The following is a 27625-nucleotide window of genomic DNA, read 5'->3' on the forward strand; positions in this document are numbered from 1 at the left end:
GTTCCTGGGGGTTGTGAGGTGATGCAGTGGTGTTCCTGTGGCCCCGAAGCTGAGCTCACGATAGATAAAGGTGATGAGAAACCCAATGAGCTCATCTTAAGCAGACACCTCTCTCACCAGAGCGCCGCTAAGGCGGCTCAGCTCTCGCCGGATTAAAATATTCCACCTCATCCCGACCACTGTCGGGTTTAGAGGAATCTCAGCCGCGGCGAGAATTATCCCGTACTTAAACCGGGCCGCTCTTCCCGAGTCGTCGACTGTGACGTTGCTGACGAAACAAAACTCGGATTTCGTTGGATTTTGAGTTTTTGGACTGGAAATCATTGATCTTATGCAGTTCATCTAACAATGGATAGAGAGATAGATAGATAGATAGATAGATAGATAGATAGATAGATAGATAGATAGATAGATAGATAGATAGATAGATAGATAGATAGATAGATAGATAGATAGATAGATAGATAGATAGATAGATAGATAGATAGATAGATAGATAGATAGATAGATAGATAGATAGATAGATAGATAGATAGATAGATAGATAGATGTCTAGATAGATAGATAGATAGATGGATAGATAGATAGATAGATGTCTAGATAGATGTCTAGATAGATAGATGGATGTCTAGATAGATGGATGGATAGATGTCTAGATAGATAGATAGATAGATAGATAGATAGATAGATGTCTAGATAGATAGATAGATAGATGTCTGGATAGATAGATAGATAGATGTCTAGATAGATAGATGTCTAGATAGATAGATAGATGTCTAGATAGATGTCTAGATAGATGTCTAGATAGATGTCTAGATAGATAGATAGATAGATAGATAGATAGATAGATAGATAGATAGATAGATAGATAGATGTCCAGATAGATAGATAGATAGATAGATGTCTAGATAGATAGATAGATAGATAGATAGATGTCCAGATAGATAGATGTCTGGATAGATAAATGTCTAGATAGATAGATAGATAGATAGATAGATGTCTAGATAGATAGATAGATAGATAGATGTCTAGATAGATAGATAGATGTCTAGATAGATGTCTAGATAGATGTCTAGATAGATAGATAGATAGATAGATAGATAGATAGATAGATAGATAGATAGATAGATAGATAGATAGATAGATAGATAGATAGATGTCTAGATAGATAGATAGATAGATGGATAGATAGATAGATAGATAGATAGATAGATAGATAGATAGATAGATAGATAGATGTCTAGATAGATGTCTAGATAGATAGATGGATGTCTAGATAGATGGATGGATAGATGTCTAGATAGATAGATAGATAGATAGATAGATAGATAGATAGATAGATAGATAGATAGATAGATAGATAGATAGATGTCTGGATAGATAGATAGATAGATGTCTAGATAGATAGATGTCTAGATAGATAGATAGATGTCTAGATAGATGTCTAGATAGATGTCTAGATAGATGTCTAGATAGATAGATAGATAGATAGATAGATAGATAGATAGATAGATAGATAGATAGATAGATAGATAGATAGATAGATAGATAGATAGATAGATAGATAGATAGATAGATAGATAGATGTCCAGATAGATAGATAGATAGATAGATGTCCAGATAGATAGATAGATAGATAGATGTCTAGATAGATAGATAGATAGATAGATGTCTGGATAGATAAATGTCTAGATAGATAGATAGATAGATAGATGTCTAGATAGATAGATAGATGTCTAGATAGATAGATAGATGTCTAGATAGATGTCTAGATAGATGTCTAGATAGATGTCTAGATAGATAGATAGATAGATAGATAGATAGATAGATAGATAGATAGATAGATAGATAGATAGATAGATAGATAGATGTCCAGATAGATAGATAGATAGATGTCCAGATAGATAAATGTCTAGATAGATAGATAGATAGATAGATAGATGTCTAGATAGACAGATAGATGCCCAGATAGATAGATGGATAGATGTCTAGATAGATAGATAGATGTCTAGATAGATAGATAGATAGATAGATAGATGTCAAGAAACGGACCGGGAAGCAGGAAGTCGGAACTCATATGCCTAGACGATCTGTCACTTTGATTTAGGAAAGAACGGACCAAAAACAAAACAAAACAGGTTCAAACGCAAACAAAATTAAAAACTAGGCATTACTCAGTTCAAACGGGCATGAACAGGGTTTCAACGAGGGTTAAACAATGGTCTGGCAACGGGCAGTCCCAAAAGGGGCGTTTAAGTACTCCAAAAGCAATCAGTCCAATGCGTCTCAGCCGGTGTCAAGGGGCGGGGCCAGCTGGACGCCATGACAACCGTGCAGGACATGACAATGGATAGATAAACACTTTATTCATCCCCGTAGGGAAATTCACACTTCCAACAGTATCCTTGTGTTGAAAAATAAAATAATAAAATAAAATAAATAGAATAGGGCAGCGTGGTGGTTAGCGCGTGTGCGGCACAGACTGAGGTCATGGGTTCCAAAAACATGCATATCAGGTTAATTGGCCGGTCCAGATTGTCCCTAGGTGGGAATGAGCGAGCGAATTGTCTGTCCCCGTGTGCCCTGCGATTGGCTGGCAACCAGTTCAGGGTGTCCCCTGCCCGGAGATGGCTGATGGCTCCAGCACCCCCGCAACCCTAATAAGGATAAGCGGTACAGCTAATGAGATGAGATAAACCGGGCCGCTCTTCCGCATACGTGCTCCGAAGTCATCGACTGTGACGTTGATGACGAAACAAAACTCGTATTTCCTTGGATTTTGAGTTTTTTTTACTGGAAATCATTGATTTTATGCACTTCATCTATCTATAGATAGATAGATAGATAGATCAGGTGGAGTTAAAGAGCCTGAGAGCATGAGGAAGAAATGATCTCCTCAGTCTGTCCGTGGAACAAGACTGTGACAGCAGTCTGTCGCTGAAGCTGCTCTTGTGTTTTGAGATGATACTGTGTAAGATTAATACTTTATTCATCCCCGTAGGGAAATTCACACTTCCAGTGTTATTGTTATTGTATAGCGACTTGTTTACCTGACTGCTCATTTTGCACATCTGGTTCGCTGCTCCTCTTGCACTCTTTGTACTACTGTATAATACTATACATAGCTATAATTATTTAGTATTATTATTAGTACTTCAGTACTTTGACCATTCCCGACACCGCCATCGCTCGCCATGGAAGTCCCACTCCCGCATTCAGAGCGACCTGCTTCCCGCGACCAGCGATCACCGGATCGTGAGTGCGACCCTTTCCTTTATTCCACTAAAACTGAGAGAAACGTAACGCAAGTGGTTCCTGTCTCCGTTCTGGTCCTGACAATATATAATATATTACCATATATTACCCTTTAAAACCCACCTTTGGCCCTGCGACTGGCTGGCAACCAATTCAGAGTGTCCCCTGCCCACTGCCTAAGGACAGCTGAGATAGGCTCCATCACCCCCCGCGACCCTACTGAGGATAAGCGTTGCAGATAATGGATGGAAAACTACCTTTGCAAGATTTTAGGTCACTTTTAAAATTTCAGGAACTGCAATAATAAACATATTGAACAAAGCTCTGGCAAGCAATCTTAATTGGCAGAGCAATTATATAAACGGCCTGACAACAATAGATTTACGACATTAATGACCATGAAATGACTGCAATTATACAGTCAACAGGATTTAATGACATTGCAGTATAGCCTGATTGTAAAATTTTAATACAAAATAAAAATACAGCAATATAAAAAGAGAGTCTATACTATACAATCCAGAAGATTGACCGTAGTTGTCAGGTCCTGTCATGGTCGCCGTGGCGACCGGTCTGCCCCGCCCCCTGGGCACCAGCTGAAACAGATCAGCTAATTGCGTGGCTGCTACTTAAGGTTGGGTTGTGGGTATTGCGGGTGCTGGCTCATTACACCTTTTCCGTTCTGTTATGCCCTGTCATGTTTAGTTTGAGTGGGAGGAAACCTGTACTTGACCATTCTGAGTGTAAGAATGTTTTTGTTCTGTTTTGTCCCGGAGTTTTGGACAACTTTTATTTTGTTAAATAAAAGTTATGATTGTCTACACAATTGAGTTCTCCCTTCCTGCCTCCTGCCTCCGTTCTGGTCCGATCACCCACCTCGTGACAGGTCCTGCACGGTTGTCATGGCGCCCAGCTGGCCCCACCCCTTGACACCGGCTGACCTGTATTCCCTGATTACTCCTATGGGTACTTAAACGTGCCTTTTGGAACTGCCCTTTGCCAGATCGTTGTTTACCCTTGTTGAAAACTTGTTGATACCTGTTTATTCTTGTTTTGCTTGTCGGATTTTGTTGCACTCCAGTGTAACATTCTGAAAGATTCCTGGGAGTTCTGTTTAATCCCGTTAAATGCCTAGTCTGTGTTTTTTTTGTTTTGTTTTTGGTCCGATTGTGTGTTGGACAACTTTTCTTTCTCAATTAAAGTGACAGATCGTCTACGCAAATGAGTTCCAACTTCCTGCTTCCCGACCCGTTTCAAGACAGTCCCGTTCCGTTTCATGACAGTAGTAGTGCTATTGAATCCCTGGGGATGATCTTAGCATGGTTGTTAGCCTGGTCTGGAGCAGGCCGACTGTAAAAAATAATACACCATAGTAACTGAGCCAAGCTAAATTGAACCTGCTTCATGCAACCGACTTGAGGCTAAACAAATAACATATCCCAGCTCGATCCCTTACCTTGTTTTTTTGTCACGGTCGCCCATAGCGCCCAATTGGACCCGAATGTTTGGCGCCAGCTGCGGCTCGTTGACTGATTGGCTTCCCCCCTATTTAAGCTCAGTGCTCTTCCTCACCCTTTGTCAGTCTGTCAGCGAACCTCTGCACCTGCAAAACGTGGGTTTTGACTCCGTCCGGTTTACTGGTTGTGTTTCCTGTCCGTTATCGTTCCCGTCCATTTTGTCCTGTTTAATATCGATCTCCAGTTTTGTTTCCCGGCGATTTTGTTCTGTTTAACTTCGATCTCCGGTGTCTGGTATCGTTTCCATCTATCTTGTCCTGCTTGTTATCGGACTCCAGTCTCCAGTGCCTGATATCAATCCTGTCTGTCCCGTCCTGTCCGGTATCGACCCCATCTGTCCGAAATCTGCTCGTGCTATTGGTATCGATCTCGTCGGCCTCTGGCTTCCTGTCATTCCACGCCAGACTGCTGCCTTACGTCTTCCGATTGCCGAATCACTGGCGTTTGGGTTAACGTGCGTGACTGCCCCATTTCCCGTGAGAAACGTCACGCATCTGGGTCCTCCTCCTGTTTTGGTTTATGACAATTTTCTGCAAATTTCTATGCGTTTTATGTGTTTATGGCGCCCCCTCAGATCACTGAAACAGCCTTAATATTATATTTGTTTGCAGAGTTTACTGTCGTGTCCAGCATGGTCGCCGTGGCGACCAGCTGGCCCCGCCCCCTGGGCACGGCTGCAGTAGATCAGCTAATTTGCGTGTGTGCTACTTAAGGGTGGGTTGTGGGTATTGCGGGTGCTGGTTCATTTGCATTTTCTGTCTGCATTTCCCGTTCTGTTTTGCTCTGTCCTGTTTTGTTTGATTTGGAGGAAACCTGTGTTTTCACGTTTTGAGTAAAAGCCTGTTTTTGTTCTGTTTTGTCCCTGAGTTTTGGACGACTTTTATTTTGCTAAATAAAAGTTTTGATCCTCAACGCAATTGAGTTCTCGCTTCCTGCCTCCTGCCTCCGTTCTGGTCCGGTCCCTTGACATTTACTGGAACCTATTTTTTCATTCTCACCTTTTTAACCCATGCTGTATTTTCATGCCTGTAAAAAAAAGACAATTTTGAGCGAGATCATTTTGATATTTAAAAAAAAGGCACAAAATTATTTCTTGCACGTCATGTTGTTTTTCAGTTTAACATTTGTGTGGTATACTAGAATATTAGGGCAGCACGGCGGCGCAGTGGTTAGCGCATGTGCGGCACAGTTCAAGTCATGGGAACCTCCTGCGTGGGTTAAAATCCAGTTCCAGACTTCCTGTGTGGAGTTTGTATGTTCTCCCCGTGCTTGCGTGGGTTTCCTCCCACATTCCAAAAACATGCATTTCAGGTGAATTGGTCGGTCCAAATTGTCCCTAGGTGAGAATGAGCGAGTGAGTTGTCTGTCCCTGTGTGCCCTGCGATTGGCTGGCAACCGGTTCAGGGTGTCCCCTGCCCACTGCCCGACGATCGCTGGGATGGGCTCCAGCACCCCCGCGACCCTACTGAGGATAAGCGGTGCAGCTAATGAGATGAGATGAGACTAGAATATTATTTTCTATGCAAGGAAAACCTTTGCACTGAAAAAAATCGAACCACCTTTAGCAACACGACAGCGATAATTTGATATAAGTGCCACATTTGTGCTTTCAGAGATGTTTTGAAGGTTATGATTACTCGGTGTGCATTTATCTGGAAACTGTCATTTTGAGAAACGACTGCGACGGCACCGAATAATGCCGCTTTCTGATGCTCCGCATTCGCTTTCAACCGTCGTACCTTTTTTGACTAACAAAGCCGATGAAATCGTACAAGTCTAAAAATAAACAGCTTTTATTTCTCATTCGGAACCTTCGGAATTTTCACTTTCATGCCCAGAACATCGTCAAGGTCGAAACGCCTTTCTCCTGCAAACTGACTCACGCTGCAATTGGAAGTTGTATAAAAAGCTGAGAACATTATGAAACAGGAGCGAAAGAGAAACTTCTGGGCCAGGGTCAATTGACTACTGCACTGTTGAGAATAGATTTTGCTTATTTTTTATTCTATAAAATTCTACTTATTAAGACAATTGATACATAAAATAAACACAACCATCGTATCTACAGTTTGGTCGATTGGATGAAATCTCATTAGCTACACCGCTTATCCTCAGTAGGGTCGCGGGGGTGATGGAGCCCATCCCAGCGATCATCGGGCAGTGGGCAGGGGACACCCTGAACTGGTTGCCAGCCAATCGCAGGGCACACGGGGACAGACAACTCACTCGCTCATTCACACCTAGGGACAATTTGGACCGGCCAATTCACCTGACATGCATGTTTTTGGAATGTGGGAGGAAACCGGAGTGCCCGGAGGAAACCCACGCAAGCACGGGGAGAACATACAAACTCCGCACAGGAAGTCCAGGAGCTGGATTTGAACCCACGCAGGAGGTTCCCAAGACATGAACTGTGCCGCACATGCGCTAACCACTGCGCCGTATGAAAACGAAATAGAGCTTCAAAATTTAATGATTGAAATTTTAACACTTGTGTCATCTCATCTCATTAGCTGCACCGCTTATCCTCAGCAGGGTCGCGGGGGTGCTGGAGCCCATCCCAGCAATCATCGGGCAGTGGGAAGGGGACACCCTGAACTGGTTGCCAGTCAAACTTGTGACATTCTGTTATTCTTAAATGTATGAACAAAAAATATTAGAATTTGCGGGACAGGATCCAAGCACAGACGCATGTGTCAAATTGAGAGTTTTTGATGTGGAATAGGGATTCAACACAAGGCGCTTCAAAGAGGAAGGAAACAGGAAATTAATGACTGTCAAAATGATACACTAAAGTCTCAATGAGAACAAGGTTTTATCAATTAGGCAATCAGTCTATGGTGTCCTCTGGCTGGCTGGTTTTCTAAAACCCAAAAAATAGTAAATTTTTGCCCCGAAAGAAAAGCCTCATAAGGAACCACGCCTGGCAAGCGCAAAAAAAGGGAACATAACCAATGTTCCCTGTCATTTTCCTTACGGGTCTGAGCGTTCCAACAAAGTCGGTGAGCAATGCTTGAAACAACAGTGAGCAACGGCAATCCCAAGTGTGGCAACTAAGTCATTATCAAACATGTCCAAAACTTGACATCGCGTTACATTTTGCTGAGATTTCGGCAATGCAAAATGATTTTTCTCTTTTGAATGAATTGACTCATGTATTATTGCAAAGGTTTTGCGGCCTACAAACGTCATTTGTTTTTACAACAATTCTTTCACAAGATTTTCTTTTTTTTTTCCTGCTATCTTTTGACGCATAATACTAACATTTCTGGGGGCTTATTGAGTCGGTTGCACGATACAGAACTGTACTTAGTTACATTTTTGAGTGGAAGTACAATGTTGGCAACAAGATTGACTTGGTATCATTGGAAATTATTTGAATGCAACACAAACTTTTTCTTCTTTTTCCGCTTTTTTTTCTGTTTTTTTTTAATTCCTTTAAAGAAACCTCATTGTGTTTATTTTTCCGAGCTGTTACTTTTTTCTTTTTGTTCTCTATTTACTTTTTTTCCTTTGTTTCTTTCTTTTCTTTTTTTCCGGCTTTTTTCTGAAGTTTTCCTTCTTTTCCTCTTCCTTTTGTTTCTTTTTTTTCTCAGCTTTTCACTACTTTTTCATTTTGGTATTTTTTTCTTTTCGTTCTATTCCCCCCCCTTCCTTTAAGTCATTTTGTGCACAATTTTACAGAATATTTGGTCGTGTAGTAATTAAAGAAGGAAAAACAACCTGAAGAGCCGTTTGGGACCCGAAAGACCCGGTACTTTTTAGTGAGCCGAGCCGAAGAAGCCAGTTCTCGAAAAACTCTACTGACTTTACTTTTCAACTTCGTTCGACATTGACTTCAAAATACCGCATTTAGGACACAACGTCAGGGGAACCCGTGTAATTTGACCTTCATGCAATGTAACTTTGATCAAGTCGCTTCTTAATTAGCAATTTCGAGCCCTGATTTTTGTGCGCTGGCTCGATTTTCTTGTGCGCTGAGAATGCGCAGGCAGTTGAACATAATATTACAAGTAGACAATGTTGTGTGTACAGGAGCACTATCCACAAGCTGCTCAGTAGCAAAACATTGCCATTACCATTCAGCTCATAGCCGGTTCCTCTCCATGTGCTTGATAAGAACCCTGCAGACATCTCCTGGGCTGCAGTCAGCGAGACGGATTAGCTCGCCTTAGCCACAATCACACGTACCGCTAATCAAATGATTCATTTATTTGATCTGTTAGCGCCATTGATCCAATTCATGTGAACAGACATTGATTTCTACTTTGTTAGCAGCACCCGAGGAGCCGCTCGTCTAGTCAGTCATTCTAACATCTCCAAGGTGTGTTTTTCTTCATGAGCAACTCAGCAGGACAAGAGAGTTAAGTGCGTTAGCTGTCAAATGTCACGTTCTTCGTGTTCTCCCAAAACACATGGGACAGGGGTGTCAAACTCATTTTAACTCGGGGGCCACACGATAGAACAAACATTCTGTCTGGGGCCGGACTGGTAGATTAAAGAGAAAGAAATAAGAGAAAGAGGGAGGGATAAGGAGAGAGGGCGGGACAAAGAAAGGAAAAGAGAGAGAGGGAGAGAGCGTGGGAAACAAAAGATAAAAAGTTGTGAGAGAGGGGGCAAAGAAAGAGAGAGGAAGAAAGAAAGCCAAAGAGAAATAGAAAGACAAAGGGAGAGAAAAGAGAAAAGAAAGCGCCAAGGGTATGAAGAGAGAGAGAAAAAGAAAAAAGGAAGTTAGAGAAAAAAGAAGTTAAAAAGACACAGAGAATGAAAGAGACACAGAGTGGGAGGAAAAGGGTGAGAGAGAGAGAGAGAGAGAGAGAAAGAGAGAGAGAGAGAGAGAGAGAGAGAAAGAGAGAGAGAGAGAGAGAGAGAGAGAGAGAGAGAGAGAGAGAGAGAGAGAGAGAGAGAGGCAGTGACTTCTCTCCTCTTCTGGCTTACGACTCGCTTCCGACCCTGACCACGTTTTTGCTCTCCTGTCCCGGCTACCGACCCGCTTTTTGCTTCCGCGTTCGGAGCATAATCCGATTACCAGAGGGAGTGTCAAACTCGTTTTTACTCGGGGGGCCACACAATAGAACAAACATTCTGTCTGGGGCCGGGCTAGTAGATTAAAGAGAAAGAAAAAGTGTTCAAGAAATAAGAGAAAGGGGGAGGGATAAGGAGAGAGGGAGGGATAAAGAAAGAAAAAGTGAAAGAGGGAGAGAGCGTGAGAAACAAAAGATAAAAAATCGTGAGAGAGGGGGAAAAGAAAGGAAGAGGAAGAAAGAAATCCAAAGAGAAATAGAAAGACAGAAGGAGAGAAAAGAGAAAAGAAAGCGCGAAGGGTATGAAGAGCGAGAGAAAAGAGAGAAAAAGAAAAAAGGAAGTTAGAGAAAAAAGAAGTTAAAAAGACACAGAGAATGAAAGAAACACAGAGTGGGAGGAAAGGGGTGGGAGAGAGAGAGAGAGAGAGAGAGAGAGAGAGAGAGAGAGAGAGAGAGAGAGAGAGAGAGGGGCAGTACATTCTCTCCTCTTCTGGCTTACGACTCGCTTCCGACCCTGACCACGTTTTTGCTCTCCTGTCCCGGCTACCGACCCGCTTTTTGCTTCCACGTTCGGAGCATAATCCGAGTACCAGAGGGAGTGTCAAACTCGTTTTTACTCGGGGGCCACACGATAGAACAAACATTCTGTCTGGGGCCGGACTAGTAGATTAGAGAGAAAGAAAAAGAGAGAGGAATAAAGAAGAGAAAGAGGGAGGGAAAAGGAGAGAAGGCGGGACAAAGAAAGAAAAAGAGAGAGAGGGAGAGAGCGTGAGAAACAAAAGATAAAAAGTTGTGAGGGAGGGGGAAAGAAAGGGAGAGGAAGAAAGAAATCCAAAGAGAAATAGAAAGACAGAAGGAGAGAAAAGAGAAAAGAAAGTGCAAAGGATAGGAAGAGAGAAAGAGAAAAGAGAGAAAAGGAAATTAGATAAAATAAGTTAAAAACACAGAGAGAGAGAGAGAGAGTGAGAGATAAAGAAATAAAGAAATAAATACAAGTACAGTGTCTTTGTTCGAGGCAGCTGGCTTTGGCAACATCAAGTTGACATATTTAAACCTGCAGCCTGTTTTTCTCTTGCGCTTCTCTGACTGTTGTCTCGTGGGCCGGATTCAATCCCTTAGCGGGCCTGATCTGGCCCGCGGGCTGCCTGTTTGACACCTGTGACATGGGACAATAATGTTTTTTTACGGTGTATTAAGGAAATTTGCGCCAAATAACAAGAGGGAAAAATAGAGAGGGCAGGACAAAGAAAGAAAAGAGAGAGCATGTGGGAAACAAAAGATAAAAAGTTGTGAGAGAGGGGGAAAAGAAAGGGAGAGGAAGAAAGAAGGACAGAAAAGAAAGCGCAAAGGGTATGAAGAGAGAAAGAGAAAAGAGAGAAAATGAAGTTAGAGCAAAAGAGGTTAAAAGACACAGAGAGAGAGAGAGAGAGAGACAAAGAGCAACAAAGGAAGAGAAAAAGAGAGACACAGAGAGTGAAAGAGATTGAGACAGAGTGAAAGAGAGAGAGGGAGGGAGCGTGAGAAACAAAAGATAAAAAGTCGTGAGAGAGGGGGAAATAGAAAGACAGAAGGAGAGAAAAGAGAAAAGAAAGCGCGAAGGGTAGGAAGAGAGAAAAGGAAAAGAGAGAAAAGGAAAAAAGGAAGTTAGAGCAAAGGAAGTTAAAAAGACACAGAGAAAGAGACAAAGAGTAACAAAGGAAGAGAGTGAAAGAGACAGAGAGTGGGAGAAAAGGGGTGGAAAAAAAAGAGAGAGAGAAATAAATACAAGTACAGTGTCCTTGTTCGAGGCACCTGGCTTTGGCAACATCAAGTTGACATATTTCAACCTGCAGCTTGTTTTTCTCTTGCGCTTCTCTGAGTGTTGTCTCGCGGGCCGGATTCAATCCCTTAGCGGGCCTGATCTGGCCCGCGGGCCGCCTGTTTGACACCCGTGATTTAGTCCATGCCCTTACAAACTAGAGATTTTGGCAAAATACATTAAAAAAAATCTTCTTTTTTTTCCAAACATGTTTATTTATGTAGTTTAACATGTTATATTGTACATGTGTTTCCTTATATCATCTCATCTCATCTCATCTCATTAGCTGCACCGCTTATCCTCAGTAGGGTCGCGGGGGTGCGGGAGCCCATCCCAGCAATCATCGGGCAGTGGGCAGGGGACACCCTGAACTGGTCGCCAGCCAATCGCAGGGCACACAGGGACAGACCACTCGCTCGCTCATTCACACCTGGGGACAATTTGGACCGGCCAATCCACCTGAAATGCATGTTTTTGGAATGTGGGAGGAAACCCACGCAAGCACGGGGAGAACATACAAACTCCGCACAGGAAGTCTGGTAGCTGGATTTGAACCCACACACGCGCTAACCACTGCGCCGCCGTGCTGCCTCCTTATATCATATATATTGTTAATGAACATTTTTGAGAGCCTCTTGAATGAGTTGAGCCGAAAAAGCCGGTTCTCTAAAAACAGCTGGACTTTCACTAAACAACTCGAACTGGAGATCGGCGTGCGGACGAAAACTCGAACCGCGAGACCAAAACAACAATGGCGGATCTGCCTGACGAAAAGATTGGAGTGCGGTAAATCTTTGTTAAAAAATGATAATGACAATTTCGTCCTGGGGGACGCACGTTTATTTGACAATATGTACTGGTGTCCCTTACGATGGACTGCTAAGAGATGTTAGCATTACATTTATAGCATTTTTGTTTGGCGGGCCAAATGAAAACACTTGACAGTGTCAGGACCAGAATGGAAACAGAACCCAAATGCGTAGCGTTTACATCAACTTTTATTGAAGGAAAGAGGAAGGGCTGCGCCCACGATCCAGTGTTCGCTGGACGCGGGAAGCAAGTCGCTCTGGTACTCGGACTGTGATCCGAACACGGAAGTGGATCTTTTGTAGCGAGTGATTGCGGTGTCAGGGACTGGGAGAGCAAGGCGTGGTCGGGGTCGGAAACGAGTCGTGAGCCAGTAGATCAGACATAGTGTGGGTCAAAAAAGGTCGGGGGAGCAGACGGGGTCTGGATCAAAACAGGTCGTAGCCGGAGACAGATTGGAGCAAAAACGGGACAGGTGGGAGTCAGGGTCGAAAGAGGCTTGCCTAGTATACACTGAGGTTCGCAGACGGACTGACGACAGGGGACAGACAAGGACTGGGTTCAAATAGTGACAGGGAGCCAATCAGAACCCGGCCAAATGATTACAGCTGAGTAACATCAGTAATCATGACAGACCCCGGGCTGTCAAGGAAGACCAGAACAGAGCAGGAGACCCCAGAGCGTTCGTACAATTCTTGATTTGGGGAAGCGTAAGGGTTAGCGGGAGACGCGATGACCGTCGAACGTCAGCAGCAGCAACGCCGTGAAGACAACTTCGGAAGACGTAGCCAATCGTAGCGTGGGACGGAGGCAGGTCGAGTTTACCGGGACTGGAGAGAAGATCGTAGCGTGGGACGGAAGCAGGTCGAGTTTACCGGGACTGAAGAGAAGATCGTAGCGTGGGGCGGAAGCAGGTCGAGTTTACCGGGACTGGAGAGAAGATCGTAGCGTGGGACGGAAGCAGGTCGAGTTTACCGGGACTGGAGAGAAGATCGTAGCGTGGGACGGAAGCAGGTTGGATCGGAGGCAGGCAGGCAGAATCAGGTAAACAAGAAGGCACAGGTAATCGGGAGAGTCATACGGGGCACAGAAGTATCCTCAGACGAAGAGGTCTCCGCGTAGCGTGCTTAAAAAGGGAACACAAACCAATCAGGGAGCGCATTCCCGCGCGTCAGATGATTACCCCAGGTGGCTCCATTTAGGTAATCATGACACGGGCTATAGTTTACCTGTCCCTGACTTAACGTCGTGGGCCTTTGGTAGGTTAGATTTATGTAGTCTGATGTTGAAAATATGAGAAAATAAAAGCGGATACGTTTTCAAATTGAAGTGACTGCAGACTAGCAAATAACAGGTCCCCTCACTTGCTTCTCGCAATGAAAAAGACGATAAATTACGCACGCAATACTTTTCCCGTGCAGCCTCTCGGCTGTGTACAGTTTACGCTCGACATGAAAAATGGAGCAACCTCTGCTCGAAATTTTACCACAGGGCGAAAGCGTAGGTAGTACTCCAAATAACATATCGGGCAAAGGATATCATCGGGTAGCATTAGCATGAAGCTAATCAGATCTGCCGTGATTAGCTACTGCAGGCGGGTAAACACAGCTCACATATTATTGGATGTTACAGACTAGACCAGGGGTGTCAATCAGGCGGCCCGCGGGCCGGATTAGGCCCGGTAAGGGATTGAATCTGGCCCGCTGAGGGAAGCTCAAGAGAAAAACGAACTGCAGGTTGAAATATGTCCACTTGATGTTGCCGAAGCCAAGTGCCTCTCACAAACGCTGTACTTGTATTTCTCTCACTCTCTTGCTTTTCTCTCTCGCTCGCTCTCTCCCTCGCTCTCACTGTCTCTCGCTTTTCTCTCTTTCTTTCTTTTGCTTCTCTCTCTCTTTCTCTCTTGCTTTTCGCTTTCTCTCTCACTCTCTTGCTTTCAGTTGGGGCGGCAGTAGCTCAGGAGGTAGAGCGCTCGTCTTGGGATCAAGGGATCCCAGTTCGAATCCCGGCTCTTCTGTGTTACATGTCGAAGTGTCCTTCGGTAAGACACTGAACCCCTAATGCCCCCAATAAGCAGGTTGGCGCCTTACATGGCTGCAAGGCCGCTATTGGGAAATGTGGAGCACATTGTAAAGCGCTTTGAGAAGTCATTGACTTGAAAAGCGCTATATAAAATGCAGATCATTTCATTTTCATTTCATTCAGTCCCTTTCTCTCTCTCTTTCACTATCACTTTTCTCTCTGTCTTTTGCTCTAGTTTTTCTCTCTCTCTCTCCCTCGCTCTTTGCTCCTTTTTGCTTTTTTATCTCTTTCGGTATTCGCTCTCTCTCACTTTTCGCTGTCTCTTGCGTTTCGCTCTCTCTCTCTTGCTCTTGCTTTTTTCTCTTTCTCTCAATTTGCTCTCTCTTGCGTTTCGCTCTCTCTTGCGTTTCGATCTCTCTCTTGCTCTTGCTTTTTTCTCTTTCTCTCAATTTGCTCTCTCTTGCGTTTCGCTCTCTCTCTTGCGTTTCGCTCTCTCTCTTGCTATTGCTTTTTTCTCTTTCTCTCACTTTTGCTCTCTCTTTCTCACTTTTCGCTCTCTCTTTCTCTCACTTTCCCCTCTCGCTTTCCCCTTCACTCCCCCCCTCGCTTTCTCTCTCCCCTTCTCTCTTTCTCTTTATTCTACTAGTCCGGCCCCCGAGAGAAGGTTTGTTCTATGGTGTGGCCCCCGAGTTAAAATGAGTTTGACACCCCTGGACTAGACTCTATCACTCTCTACCTGATCCCGAGCACTGTTTCTAAACTTTAGATGGCGTGTCTGAGAGTACACAGCACCTCTAAAAATCACTCACATCCAAAGGGGAGATTGCCCCACCTGCCGAGTTGAAAATGGTGTGTTGGTTGGAGATAAGATATTCTCTGATCTCCTGATCTCCTTCTGATTCCTAAGCCAAATGGACTTCCACCAGGAAGCACCTTGAAAAGCTTTCCCGGTATGCGACAGTGGAAAGTTAAGCTACCGTATTTTCACGATCCTAGGGCGCACAGTGTGAAAGAGCGCAGTCCTTGTAGTTGGTTCTATTTCTGTATTTAACCTTACAGGTGGCGCACCCGCACGATAGTGTGCAGGTTTCTATGGTTTGCATGATTTTTTTCCCTTAAATCCTCCGTGCTTTACTCTCCTTATTTTGGAGAGAACGTTGTTGGGCGTCGCACCCAAAATATACGCAGAGAGAAGACATGGCAAAAAGGGAACGCGCTTTATTGCATTCGGGACACGTTCAAAGTTCCAGACATTCAACATTGGCTTTTATAGTGTTCTCAAAAAAAGTTAAGATATCTCGTGAAGGTCGTTCGCCCCGGCAACAACGTCATCACACGACCTTCACCAGATGCCTACATACTTCATACTTTTTTTCATTAGTTATTATCCACATTCCGCAACACTATTGTGTTCCCGCAAAAATTAGATATGAAAATGTTTTAGTAATGTTTACGCTAAGGGTGGCGGGCATTTTCCCGCACAACACAGTCAATGACACATGTGTGCGTATTTAAAAATACAAAACTTGGTAATGGTTTATTTGAGTATTGATTAAAAAAAACAAGAAAAAAACTTGTTGGAGTTCATTTTTCAGCTACCTCCACTCTCGAATCTTCGATTCATTAATCTCCAATTCTCTCATGCTGCTCGATTCCCATTTTCTTCCGCGTGGTGTGAAAATCAACACACCATTGCGAACGAAAACACAGAGAGCATTGTGAAAGTGTTTCCTCGGGCCTTCATGCAGGGCCGTCTGAGCCAATTTGAAATTTGATTGGCTAAAGCAACAGCAATATCACAGCTATGCTATGCTGCATGACTCCTGCACATAAAATATTGAAGGTGTCTGGGCAGAGCCTAGCAACAAGTAATCCTGAAATGTGATTACAGACACTGCCCTACTTACGAAGGACGATCGCTCGAAGTTGAATTTGTTCATAAGTTCCTTCAGTTCTATATTTTTTATGGCATGTACGTTTTAAGGTTTCTATAAGTATGTTGAAGGCTAGTATCAGTAACCTATCTTGTTTTGTAGTAAAAAATAAACATTTAATCAAAGAATATGCTCTATAAAGATAATTAAAGTTAAGTTTAACTTACTTTTGGAAGATGAGCTTCAAGAGTTAGGCGACTAAATGTAATTACTGTATTACTTGTGGCTTTATTTAGGCACAGCACAAAAACAACATTAACCTTTGATTAGATAGATAGATAGATAGATAGATAGATAGATAGATAGATAGATAGATAGATAGATAGATAGATAGATAGATAGATAGATAGATAGATAGATAGATAGATAGATAGATAGATAGATAGATACTTTATTCATCTCCATAGGGAAATTCACACTTCCAGCAGTATCCTTGTGTTGAAAAATAAAATAATAAAATAAAGATATAGAATACAAAAATACCCAATTTAACATTTTGCTAGTGCTACGGAAATTACACACTGTAATAAAAATAGGGTAATATGCAAATGTGGAGGGTGGGGTTTAATGTGGGCTTTTACTCCCACGGGTGTAGTTAAAGAGCCTCATGGCATGAGGAAGAAATCAGTCTGTCTGGAACAAGACTGTGACAGCAGTCTGTCGCTGAAGCTGCTCTTCTGTTTGGAGATGATGCTGTGTTAAGAGGTATTGATGGAAAATGTATATCTAACATATCATGATTTGGATATTCTTTAAGCCATCAGAGATTTCCTTGCAGGCTCTCATGGAAATTTGCATTGTGATGATTGTGCAATGAAAAGTACTGTAATAACATTTAGCAGCAACAAAAATTCCCAAATAAGTTAAAATACATATTTCTTTCACAGTGCGCTTGTTAAGAGTGCCAATGGCTCTATCTACTTCATGTAAAAACATTTGTTTACCGGAGTATGAACTTTACATTACAATTATATTATCATTGAAATAATTATATTTGGCATTTGGATTCTATGTAAACCAAGTTACATATTTACTTTTCCCATATTTTGCTTAAAATATACCCGTTCCCACAAAGATATTTGAATAGCGGATGTTATATTTTAAGAGTTTTTTTGTTGTTGTTGTGATCTGTACAGCCCTTTGAAACTTTTTGTGATAAAGGGCTATACAACGAATATCACTTGACTTACGGCACACTATTGATTCAATTGCATTTAGTTACGATTATAATGCCCTTTGACGGAAACCATTAGTAAAAACGAGTTTCACACATCTCTCAAATGGAAATACAGTAGGACCTCACTACTTCGCGGTTCGACGTTCGCGGGTTCAGAGCTTCGCGGGTCTAAAAAATGATAATAGTTAAATAAAATAATAATAATAAAAAAGATTTTATCATTTATTTATTTTTTTAAGCATTTTTGAAGGGGTGTCGCTACTTTGTGGTTCAACATTCGCGGGTTCAGAGCTTCGCAGGTCTAAAAAATAATAATAATAAAATAATTAAAGCGTCGCTACTTTGCGGATTTTGACTTTTCGCGGGTGGTTTTGGTCCCCATTAACCGCGATAACCGAGGGATTCATGTATTCATAAGGAAACGGGGCCCGGCGTCGCCATTTTGGCTCTCAACAACCTAAAGGAACCCTGGGAAATATCCTTGAGCCAAAATGGAAGACGGCGGACCGCAGTTTCACCAGTTTAGTGGGCGGAGCATGGCTTTCAGGATTGCTCCGTGGAGCTGAACGGAAGACATTGATGCGGGAAGGAAAACACGAGCGGAGGGCAGCAAAGCGCGGAGACGCTCCTAAATCTCTTCCCGTCAACTTCAGCTTCAAGGGAGAGAGCGCTGACCGTGTGAAGCCACACTCAAGGCGGACGGGGAGGTGGCAGTCGCTGGCTTCTCGGGATGTGAAGCTCGGCGGAAACCCACCTGGACAGCGGATACAATTTCAAGTGGACCCCAACAGCCCGGGCTAGGCTTCTCGCAATTACCGTAGCGGTTAGGGACGTTTGATTTCCCACACCGGAGCGTGCCACGGGGAAAACTAGGAAAGGCGGGGCCGGACTAGTGGTCTCCCTCTCCGGGATTACCGAGCTCCCCCTGCGTCGCTTCGTACCCAACGACGCAGCGGAATTCTAGGGGGGGAGCCGGGGGAGACTCCGCGGACGTCTACCGGGATTTATCCAGAAGACACCGCCCGTTGGCCGCGGGTGACGTTGGTCAGTCATTCCCGTCAACGGTCACCTGGCGGTGGCCCCTTTTCCTCCCTGTCTGGAGTCTAACCCTTTAATACTCGGGATTTGCGCCTTCCCAGTGGGATTGGGACTATGGCGGACGACGATATTCTCTTCGAAGATGTGTACGAGCTCTGCGAGGTGATCGGGAAGTAAGTGTTTGCATGGCTGCTGCGGTTTTCCCCCCTTTTCCAATTAGAGAGCGCGCCGATACAGAGCTCATATTGCAATGCGTACACATTGCATGTGGCGTCATTGTGGTGGGATCAATAGTGGGCTTTCTTGTCTCTCTTATGTGCAAGATCCAGTAATCCTTTCGTGAAGACCCCTGAACTCGATTGCACGAGTGCCGTGCATTTGTGAGACACGTCAAAGGGAAAGGTCATAGAAAACCATTTATGTCTTCCTACTTTATGGCCAACTTGAGTTTTGGATGTACAGTGGAACCTCGGTTCTCGACCATAATCCGTTCCAGAACCCTGTTCGAAAACCGATTTGTTCGATCACCGAAATCGTTTTTCCCATTAAAAGTAATGTAAAATTGTTTTAATCCGTTCCAACACCCCGAATATTTAGCATGAACGTAAACATGAAGCTAACCCAGGCTAATCATACATTCATACGAAAGATTGCGCTAACATGAACGTGTAAAAATGTAAAAAATCTGGTCGTTTACACGTCATTTAGCACCCGGGTCTCCACAAAAAGTGGAGAGCGGTTAAAGGATAAAGAAAAGAATTATGAATAGGATTTCTTACCTTTGTGGTGGTCTGCAGAAGCCATTCTATTCCCTCGAAAGAAGGGAAACTCGCACACCTTCTTCATTTTGCTATTATTTCTTTCTTAAATGCAATAGTTGTACGCACTACTCTTCTTTTTTCACCTGTAGCAACTTTGCTGCTTGCATTGACCTTCTTCGGAGGCATAATTAGGGGCTAAAACACTCCGTTCACCGATATTAAAATCGAAAGTGAAAAGAAGTGCGCGCGCACGTCATAACAGTTGCACGAGGGGTGGGGGCAATCTACACGATCTACACCCGTACGCCGCTCCGCATCGCACCCTAGCGTACCGGCGTTCGAACTCCGATTTTTTTGAACGAAAAGCGAAGCAAGAATTTCTCGAAATTTTGGGTCGAGAACCGATTTGTTCGAACTGAGAGGCGTTGTAAACCGAGGTTCCACTGTATTACCTTATGGGTGAGGAATACTGGAAATGTCGGAATTGATCCATTTAACAGGGTTTGCATGGGGTCAATGTTCCCTGTGATCTTCCTTAGGGGTCTGAGCGTTCACACAAAGTCGGTGAGCAACGCTTGAAACAACAGTGAGCAACAGCAATCCCCAGTGGCAGCTATTCCATTATCAAACGTTACATTTCCGGCAATGCAAACATTTTTTTCACTTTTGAATGAATTGACTCATGTATTATTGCAAAGGTTGTGCAGCCTACAAACGTCATTTGTTTTTACATCAATTCTTTCACAAGATTTCCATTTCTTTTTTTTTCCTGGTATCTTTTGTCGCATCATACTAAAATTATTGGGGGGTTATTGAGTCGGTCGCACGATACACAACTGTATTTAATCACATTTTTGAGTGGAAGTACACTGTTGGCAACAAGATTGACTTGGTATAATTGGAAATTATTTGAATGCAACACAAACTTTTATTTTTTTCCCTGTTTTTTTTCAAATTTGTTTTAATTCCTTTAAAAAAAATCTCATTGTGTTTATTTTTCCTAGATGTTACTCCTTTCTTTTTGTTCTCTATTCACTTTTTTCCTTTGTTTCTTTTTTTTCTTTTTTCTGGCTTTTCTCTGAATTTTTCCTTTTTTCTCTTCCTTCTCTTTCTTTTTTTTCTCAGCTTTTCACTATTTTTTCATTTTGGTATTTTTTTCTTTTTTTGTTCTATACCCCCTTCTTTTAAGTAATTTTGTGCATAATTTTACATAATATTTGGTCATATGGGATGAAAGAAGCAAAAACCACCTGAAGAGCCGTTAAGGACCCGAAAGAGCCGGTTCCTTTTAGTGAGCCGAGCCGAAGAAGCCGGTTCTCGAAAAACTCTACTGACTTTACTAAACTTTGTTCTACTTCGACCTTGACTTCAAAATACCGCATATAGGACACAACGTCAGGGGAACCCTTGTATTTTGACCTTCATGCACTGTAACTTTGACTTAATTCGCTTCTTAATTAGCAATTTCGAGCCCTGATTTTTGTGCGCTGGCTCGATTTTCTTGTGTGCGGAAAAGCTCTGGGTAGTGCACAATTGCGCACACACGCAGCTTAGAGGGAACATTGCACGGGGTCTTGACATCCTTCGAACCTTCTCGATTTTTTTAATGTTGTGTTTTCAAGGATTGAGAACTGCTTGTAATGTTTGAAATTGTTGCCATGGTTCTCAACAAGGCTGCCTCCAAATGGTGACGACGATGTTTTCTGTGGCTTTGCCATTGCATTTCTTCTTCCACCGTGATTAACTGCAGCTGGCATTAGTTTGTGCGGCATTGCAAAGCCAATTCAACTTGGAGGTGTGCTCTGATGCAAACACAACCAGAAAGCAAGCGTCTCAGTTGCCTTGGGGATTACATTTTGAGCATAATTGTAATTTTAAAGACCCTAAATATAAGCTTAACGGTGCATAAATGGAGTGCACTAAAATGTATGTTCATTTCTTCAATAAAATTCAACCCATGAAAATGGTAAAATGGTAAATGGCCTGCATATATATAGCACTTTTCAAGTCAATGACCTCCCAAAGTGCTTCACACTTACTCATTCACACACACACTCACACACCAATAGGAGGTCAGCCATGCAAGGCGCCTACCTGCTTATTGGGGGCATTAGGGATTCAGTGTCTTGCTCCAGGACACTTCGACATATAACACGGAGGAGCCGGGAATCGAACTTGCAACCCCTTGATCCCAAGATGAGCGCTCTACCTCCGGAGCTAATGCCGCCCAAAATATAGAAAACAATTTTACACTTTCCTTTTTTTTGCTAGTACATAAAGAGCGGCAGTAGCTCAGGAGGTAGAGCGCTCGTCTTGGGATGGCGATGTGTCCCTGGGCAAGACACTGAATACCTAATGCCCCTGATTAGCAGTTGGTTGCCTTGCGTGGCTGATGCAGCTATCGGTGTGTGAGTTTGTGTGAATGGGTAAGTGTGAAGCACATTGTAAAGCGCTTTGGGAGGTTTCAGTTACTTGAAAATGCAGACCATTTACATTTAGTCCTAGGAAGCGTTGCTGCCCCCTACGGGTCGCGCCAAAGAAGACCGGTGCATGCTCCACCTATAAACTGGGCACTCTGAAATGTGTATTAGTGCAAGGATTATGTATCGATTATGGATATTTTTTGTTGGCCATCCTAAAAATTAAGCTATCCTTACCCAGTGGTAAATTGTAATGGGAAGAACTTCCTGCAACTGAAAATCTAAGCTACATGTAACACCAATAGACTTGTTAGAAAAACAAATATATTCAGGATTTACTTGAGCAAGATTGAAAATCGCGAATGTAAATTGCAAATATATTAGTGACTCTGTTAAATACATGATTGGATTGGCTGGAGGCAGCACGGCGGCGCAGTGGTTAGCGCGTATGTGCGTCACAGTTCTGAAGTCATGAGATTGAACTTCCTGTGTGGAGTTTGCATGTTCTCCCTGTAAAAACATGCATGTCAGGTTAATTGGCCGGTCCAAATTGTCCCTAAGTGTGAATGAGCGAGCAAATTGTCTGTCCATGTGTGCCCTGCGACTGGCTGGCAGCCAGTTTAGGGTGTTCCCTGCCCACTGCCCGAAGACAGCTGAGCTGGGCTCCAGCACCCCCGCGACCCTACTGAGGATAAGCGGTGCAGATAATGGATGGATGCATGGATATATAATATATATGATGGGACAAATTACCCTAGGTAGTAGATGTGTCCATACTTAACCAAAATTGGGTTATATTTTTAACCCAAGTTACTGTTTTCAAAGGGAAAATGTGTGTTTATCTACCACTAGATGTAGTGCAACTGAAAACGAGGGCTACAAAGCACGAGCAATATTACAAACTACGGGGACTCAAAGTAATCAAGCCGCCCCATTTTTCTTCTCATTTTTTTTGCCCAGCCTTTCTCAAGGTTTTTGACTTATGGGGGTACCCTTAGCTGCAAGATGGCCGACAATTGTCTCAGCTCCCTCTAGGCGAGCCTCATGTTATGTAAAATAAATACACCCTTCTAATTAAAAAAATGTATGTATGTATGTATGATGGCAGCACAGCGGCGCAGTGGTTAGCACGCGCGCGGCACAGTTCTGAGGTCAGGAGATCGAACCTCCTGTGTGGAGTTTGCATGTTCTCCCCGTGCTTGCGTGGGTTTCCTCCGGGCACTCCGGTTTCCTCCCACATTCCAAAAACACGCATGTCAGGTGACTTGGCCTGTCCAAATTGTCCCCAAGGTGTGAATGAGCATGCAAATTGTCTGCCCCTGTATGCCCTGCGATTGGCTGGCAACCAGTTCAGGGTGTCCCTGACCCACTGCCCGTAGATAGCTGGAATGGGCTCCAGCACCCCCGCGACCCTACTGAGGATAAGCGGTGCCGATAATGGAATGATGTATGTATGTAAGATAGCACCAATGTCCCTGTAAGAATCTATCCTTCAGAACACACAATATATTTTATGTACAAACTGCCTGATGTAGAAGTAAATAAACACGTAATCAAGACTTAAAAGAGAAAAATTTGATGAAAAGATGTCAATTTAATGGTTAAAAATGATTTAGAATCTAAGAAAATAAGTACTGTTAGCTTCCTTTCAAATCTCACATTCCCACTGAAATGCTAAACCTACCCCCAGGGGTACACGTGGCCTCATTTGAAAACCCCAATAGATTAAAGACTAGAGCACACATAGTATCTTGAGTCATGCTCCCCGCAAACATCTGGTCATGTTTAGAGAGCGACTGTTCCGGTTCATCACGACCACTTGGAAAAACATTCGATCCTAAACGTGTCTTCGATGAAATGAGCCTCACACTTAAGTCCGAAGTCCTTCAAGTAGCACTGCCTTCCTACCGCAACGTCCGACAGCGGATGAAGAAAATGAAATGAAATGATCTGAATTTATATTTATATAAGACTTCCCAAAAGTCACATTTTCCACTAGCGGCCGTGCAGCCATGTAAGGCGCTAACTTGCTTATTGGGGGCATTAGGGGTTCAGTGTCTTACCCAAGGAGACTTTGACATGTAACACGGAGGAGCCGGGATTCGAACTGCGATCTCTTGATCCCAAGACGAGCGCTCTACCTCCTGAGCCACTGCTGCCCAAAAAAAATAGCGGCCATGCAGCCATGTAAGGCCTGCTTATTGGGGGTATTAGGGGTTCAGTGTCTTACCCAAGGACACTTCTACATGTAACACGGAGGAGCCGGGATTCGAACTGCGATCTCTTGATCCCAAGACGAGCGCTCTACCTCCTGAGCCACTGCCGCCCCTAAGACTGCAGGATTGAAATTGTAGCATGGCCGTTGACTGCTTTCCGAGGCGGTATCACATCTGTACTGAAGCAGTAGGGTGCCTTTGTTTGGGGGAATGGTGCAAAGGCGGGACAGAAGTGTGAAGTTTCACTTCTTCTGCCCTGCTGTGTTGAAAGCAGGGCCATGGCTCTAAAATGAAATCTTTATTTTTGAAGGTCTGGACAATTATAATGTTGATTAATGATAAACTTACCCTGATACACATGTATTTAAAACTTACAATTGTGGTTGAGTTTTAGACCACTAACAGTCCTTTTAGGGATGTTGCATTTACAGTTTAAAACACTGAAGGCATTTCTGCAAATCTTGTTAGACAAGAGGCTTCAAACACCCAGTGTTCTCGTTTGCCCGCGTCCTAGACGCATCATTTTTGCTGGGGACGCATAGTCTCAAATCAACGTGCGTCCGCGGGACGCAACCTTTTTGCCACAAAATTGTCATTATTACCAAATTACTTTTTTTTTTACAAAGATTTACTGCACTCCAAACTTTTCTTCAGGCAGATCCGCCATTGTTGTTTTGGTCTCGCGGTTCGAGTTTTCGTCTGCACGCCGATCTCGGCAAACGAGATCTCGTTGTCTAGTGAAAGGAAGTCAGTCTTTTTTTAGAGAAGCGGCTTTTTTGGCTCAACTCATTAAAAAGAGCTGGGTCTCAAACGGCTCACTTGCTTTGATGATTGATATTACGAATTATGTTGTATAAAGAAGTTAAGAAAAAAAGGTATAGTATAGAAGGAGAAAATGAAAAAAAGACAGGTTTGTTGTTATCCCTTTAATCGGTATATTACCAACAATAATTTGATGCAGAAAATGAATTAATCATTTGATGATTAAAACTGAATGAATATATAGATTCATATGAGACATTTGTCGCCGATTTACGATTTCAACCTCGATAACACTAAAATTCGGGGACCCATAGATCTCTGTTGGGACCCATAGATTTTTGAACACGCGAGTCCCCGGGACCCATCACTTTCTAGAGGTAAAATGAACACTGAACACCTTTTAATTTTAATTTAATTCAGGCAAGCTGGACCATAAGCTAAGCCACTCGGGTCCTGGGCCACCAGAGGCACACATGCTCATAATTGAATAAGCCTGCAACTGTATTCAGTGCCGAACAAATCTGACTTCATTTTCTGTGGTTTGTCTCTACCCCAGTAAATTTCAAGTGACGCATCAGAGAATTTTGTTTTTTGTTTTCAATGAAAACATGACACAACCAGCATGTGCTGACACCCACATTTCTCGTTTGAGATCACCAAATATGGGGACTTACTGAGGAAAACAATCACCGAATTCTGTTCCGAACTGCCCGCTTTATTTATTATGTACATGGTCATGGGATGGTAAAGTATATCCCCACTGATCTAAAGTGATCTAAATGACACATGTCGCATTTGTATTTAATGGGATTACAGAGTTATCATATGATGCAGTTTTGATTTACCTATCTCATTCAATGCGAGACGTTTTTCTCACATTGGAAGAGCCGGTTCCGGGCAAATCTTGCGATTTTGACTCCGAGAAATTAGTTCTGTAGCTATATAGTAGGGGTCGGGAACCTTTTTGACACAAAGAAATATAAAAAGAAAAATTTATATATATAAAATGAGTCATGAACCGGAACAGGATCAGGACCCAAATGCATGACGTTTCTCACACATTTTTCTTTTTAGTTTATCTCTTGGGTGGTTTGTAGGCTTAGGGAGTAACGGAATGGATTTATTTAGGATACAAAAAAGCTACCATATTTTTCTGACTATAAATCACTTCAGATTATAATTCGCATCAGCCCAAAAAATGCACAATTAAAAAGGAAAAAACATAATATGAGTCGCATCTGTCATGAACCGGAACAGGATCAGGACCCAAATGCGTGATGTTTCTCACACAAGCCTTTTATTTTACGGTAAATGGGGAGTGGAATGACAGGAAGCCAGAGGCCGACGAGATCCATACCAATTTCTGAAGCTGATATCGGACAGATGGGGTCGATACAGGACGGGACAGACAGGATTGATATCAAAACAGGATATCGAAATTAAACAAGACGAACTAGACAGGAACGAAACTGGAAACCAATGTTAAACAGGACAAAATAAACGGGAACCATACCGGACAGGAAATACCAACAGGAAACAGGACTGAGTCAAAACCCACGTCTTGCAGGGCAGAGGTTCGTTGACGGAATGACAAAGGTTGAGTGAGAGCACAGAGCTTAAATAGAAGGGGAGCAAATCTGTCAACGAGCCGCAGCTGGCGCCACACGGGCGGGGCCAATTCAGCGCCATGGAAACCTTGATATATATATATATATATATATATATATATATATATATATATATATTTATTTATTTATTTTTTTGGAAGGAGCAAAATTATGACAAAATTAGCCCACTTTTCATTGTTTTATGTTTACCTGATTTAATCTGAGCCCTTTCAACATGATTTTGCAGTGTGAGCAGCTCTGTGTTGTACTTTTGCAGTCAGAATTTGAAACTACCACCTCCGAAAGAAAATTTTTTAAATCAAAGCCTTTTTTTTTTTACTAATTTCACTTCTTCAATGTGTGTGCGATCAACTTCAAGTCAAGTCAAGTCATGTTATTTCTGACGCCCTTAATCACAAAGAGTCTCAAAGGGCTGCACAGACCACAGATTATTGCAAACCACAGACTATTAATGCACCATCCCCTGATCTAAAACTTACACGAGGGCAAGGAAAAACTCAAAACCTCAGTCAAGTTAAGCCAAGTGTGTTTGTGACGCCCTTAATAGCAAGGAGTCTCAAAGGGCTGCACAGATAAAAGACTATTGCAAACTACAGACTATTATGACACCATCCCCTGATCTAAAACCGACATGAGGGACAGGGAAAAACTCAAAGCCTGACTCAAGTCAAGCCATGTGTATTTGTGACGCCCTTAATCACAAGGAGTCTCAAACGGCTGCACAGGTAAAAGACTATTGCAAACTACAGACTATTATGACACCATCCCCTGATCTAAAACTGACATGAGGGACAAGGAAAAACTCAAAATCTCAGTCAAGTCAAGTCAAGCCATGTGTATTTGTTTATCCCTTAATCACAAGGAGTCTCAAAGGGCTGCACAGACCACAGATTATTGCAAACTCAGTCTATTATGACACCATCCCCTGATCTAAAACCTACATGAGGGCAAATAATACACAGATATTGTCAACATAAAATATAGGTTATTGATATGCTGTAGAGTAGAAGTGTGTTTTAAGCCTAGATTTAAACATTTCCACTGAGGTTGCAGATCGAATCTCATGGGGAAGAGCATTCCACAACACCGGGGTCCGAACGGAGAACGCTCTCGAACCTGCGGATTTCTTCTTGGCTCTTGGGATCACGAGTAGACCTGCATTTTCAGAGCACACGTAGAGGGGAATTAAATCCGAAAGATATGAGGGAGCAAGTCCATGCATGATTTTGTATACTATCAACAGAACCTTAGAATCACATATTAAGC

General features: G+C 42.9%; 1 protein-coding gene across 15 annotated transcripts in view; it reads left to right on the forward strand.

The window, feature by feature from the left end:
* Positions 1 to 18069: 18069 nt before the first annotated feature.
* The window catches only part of caska (calcium/calmodulin-dependent serine protein kinase a), a 194921-nt gene continuing 185365 nt past the window's right edge, over positions 18070 to 27625 (forward strand). For 5 of the 15 annotated variants that reach the window (XM_088352216.1, XM_088352222.1, XM_088352223.1 and 2 more), the window contains exon 1: positions 18071 to 18745. In XM_088352216.1, the coding sequence (XP_088208342.1) occupies positions 18687 to 18745 (59 nt within the window). In that variant the 5' untranslated portion in view covers positions 18071 to 18686. Of the gene's footprint in view, positions 18746 to 27625 lie in introns of all 15 variants that reach the window. The other 10 variants (XM_088352220.1, XM_088352221.1, XM_088352230.1 and 7 more) reach the window with 4 other exon arrangements.

Source organism: Urocampus carinirostris, chromosome 14 (assembly GCF_059441175.1).
Source record: "Urocampus carinirostris isolate Australia breed hairy pipefish chromosome 14, RoL_Ucar_1.0, whole genome shotgun sequence".
NCBI lineage: Eukaryota > Metazoa > Chordata > Actinopteri > Syngnathiformes > Syngnathidae > Urocampus > Urocampus carinirostris.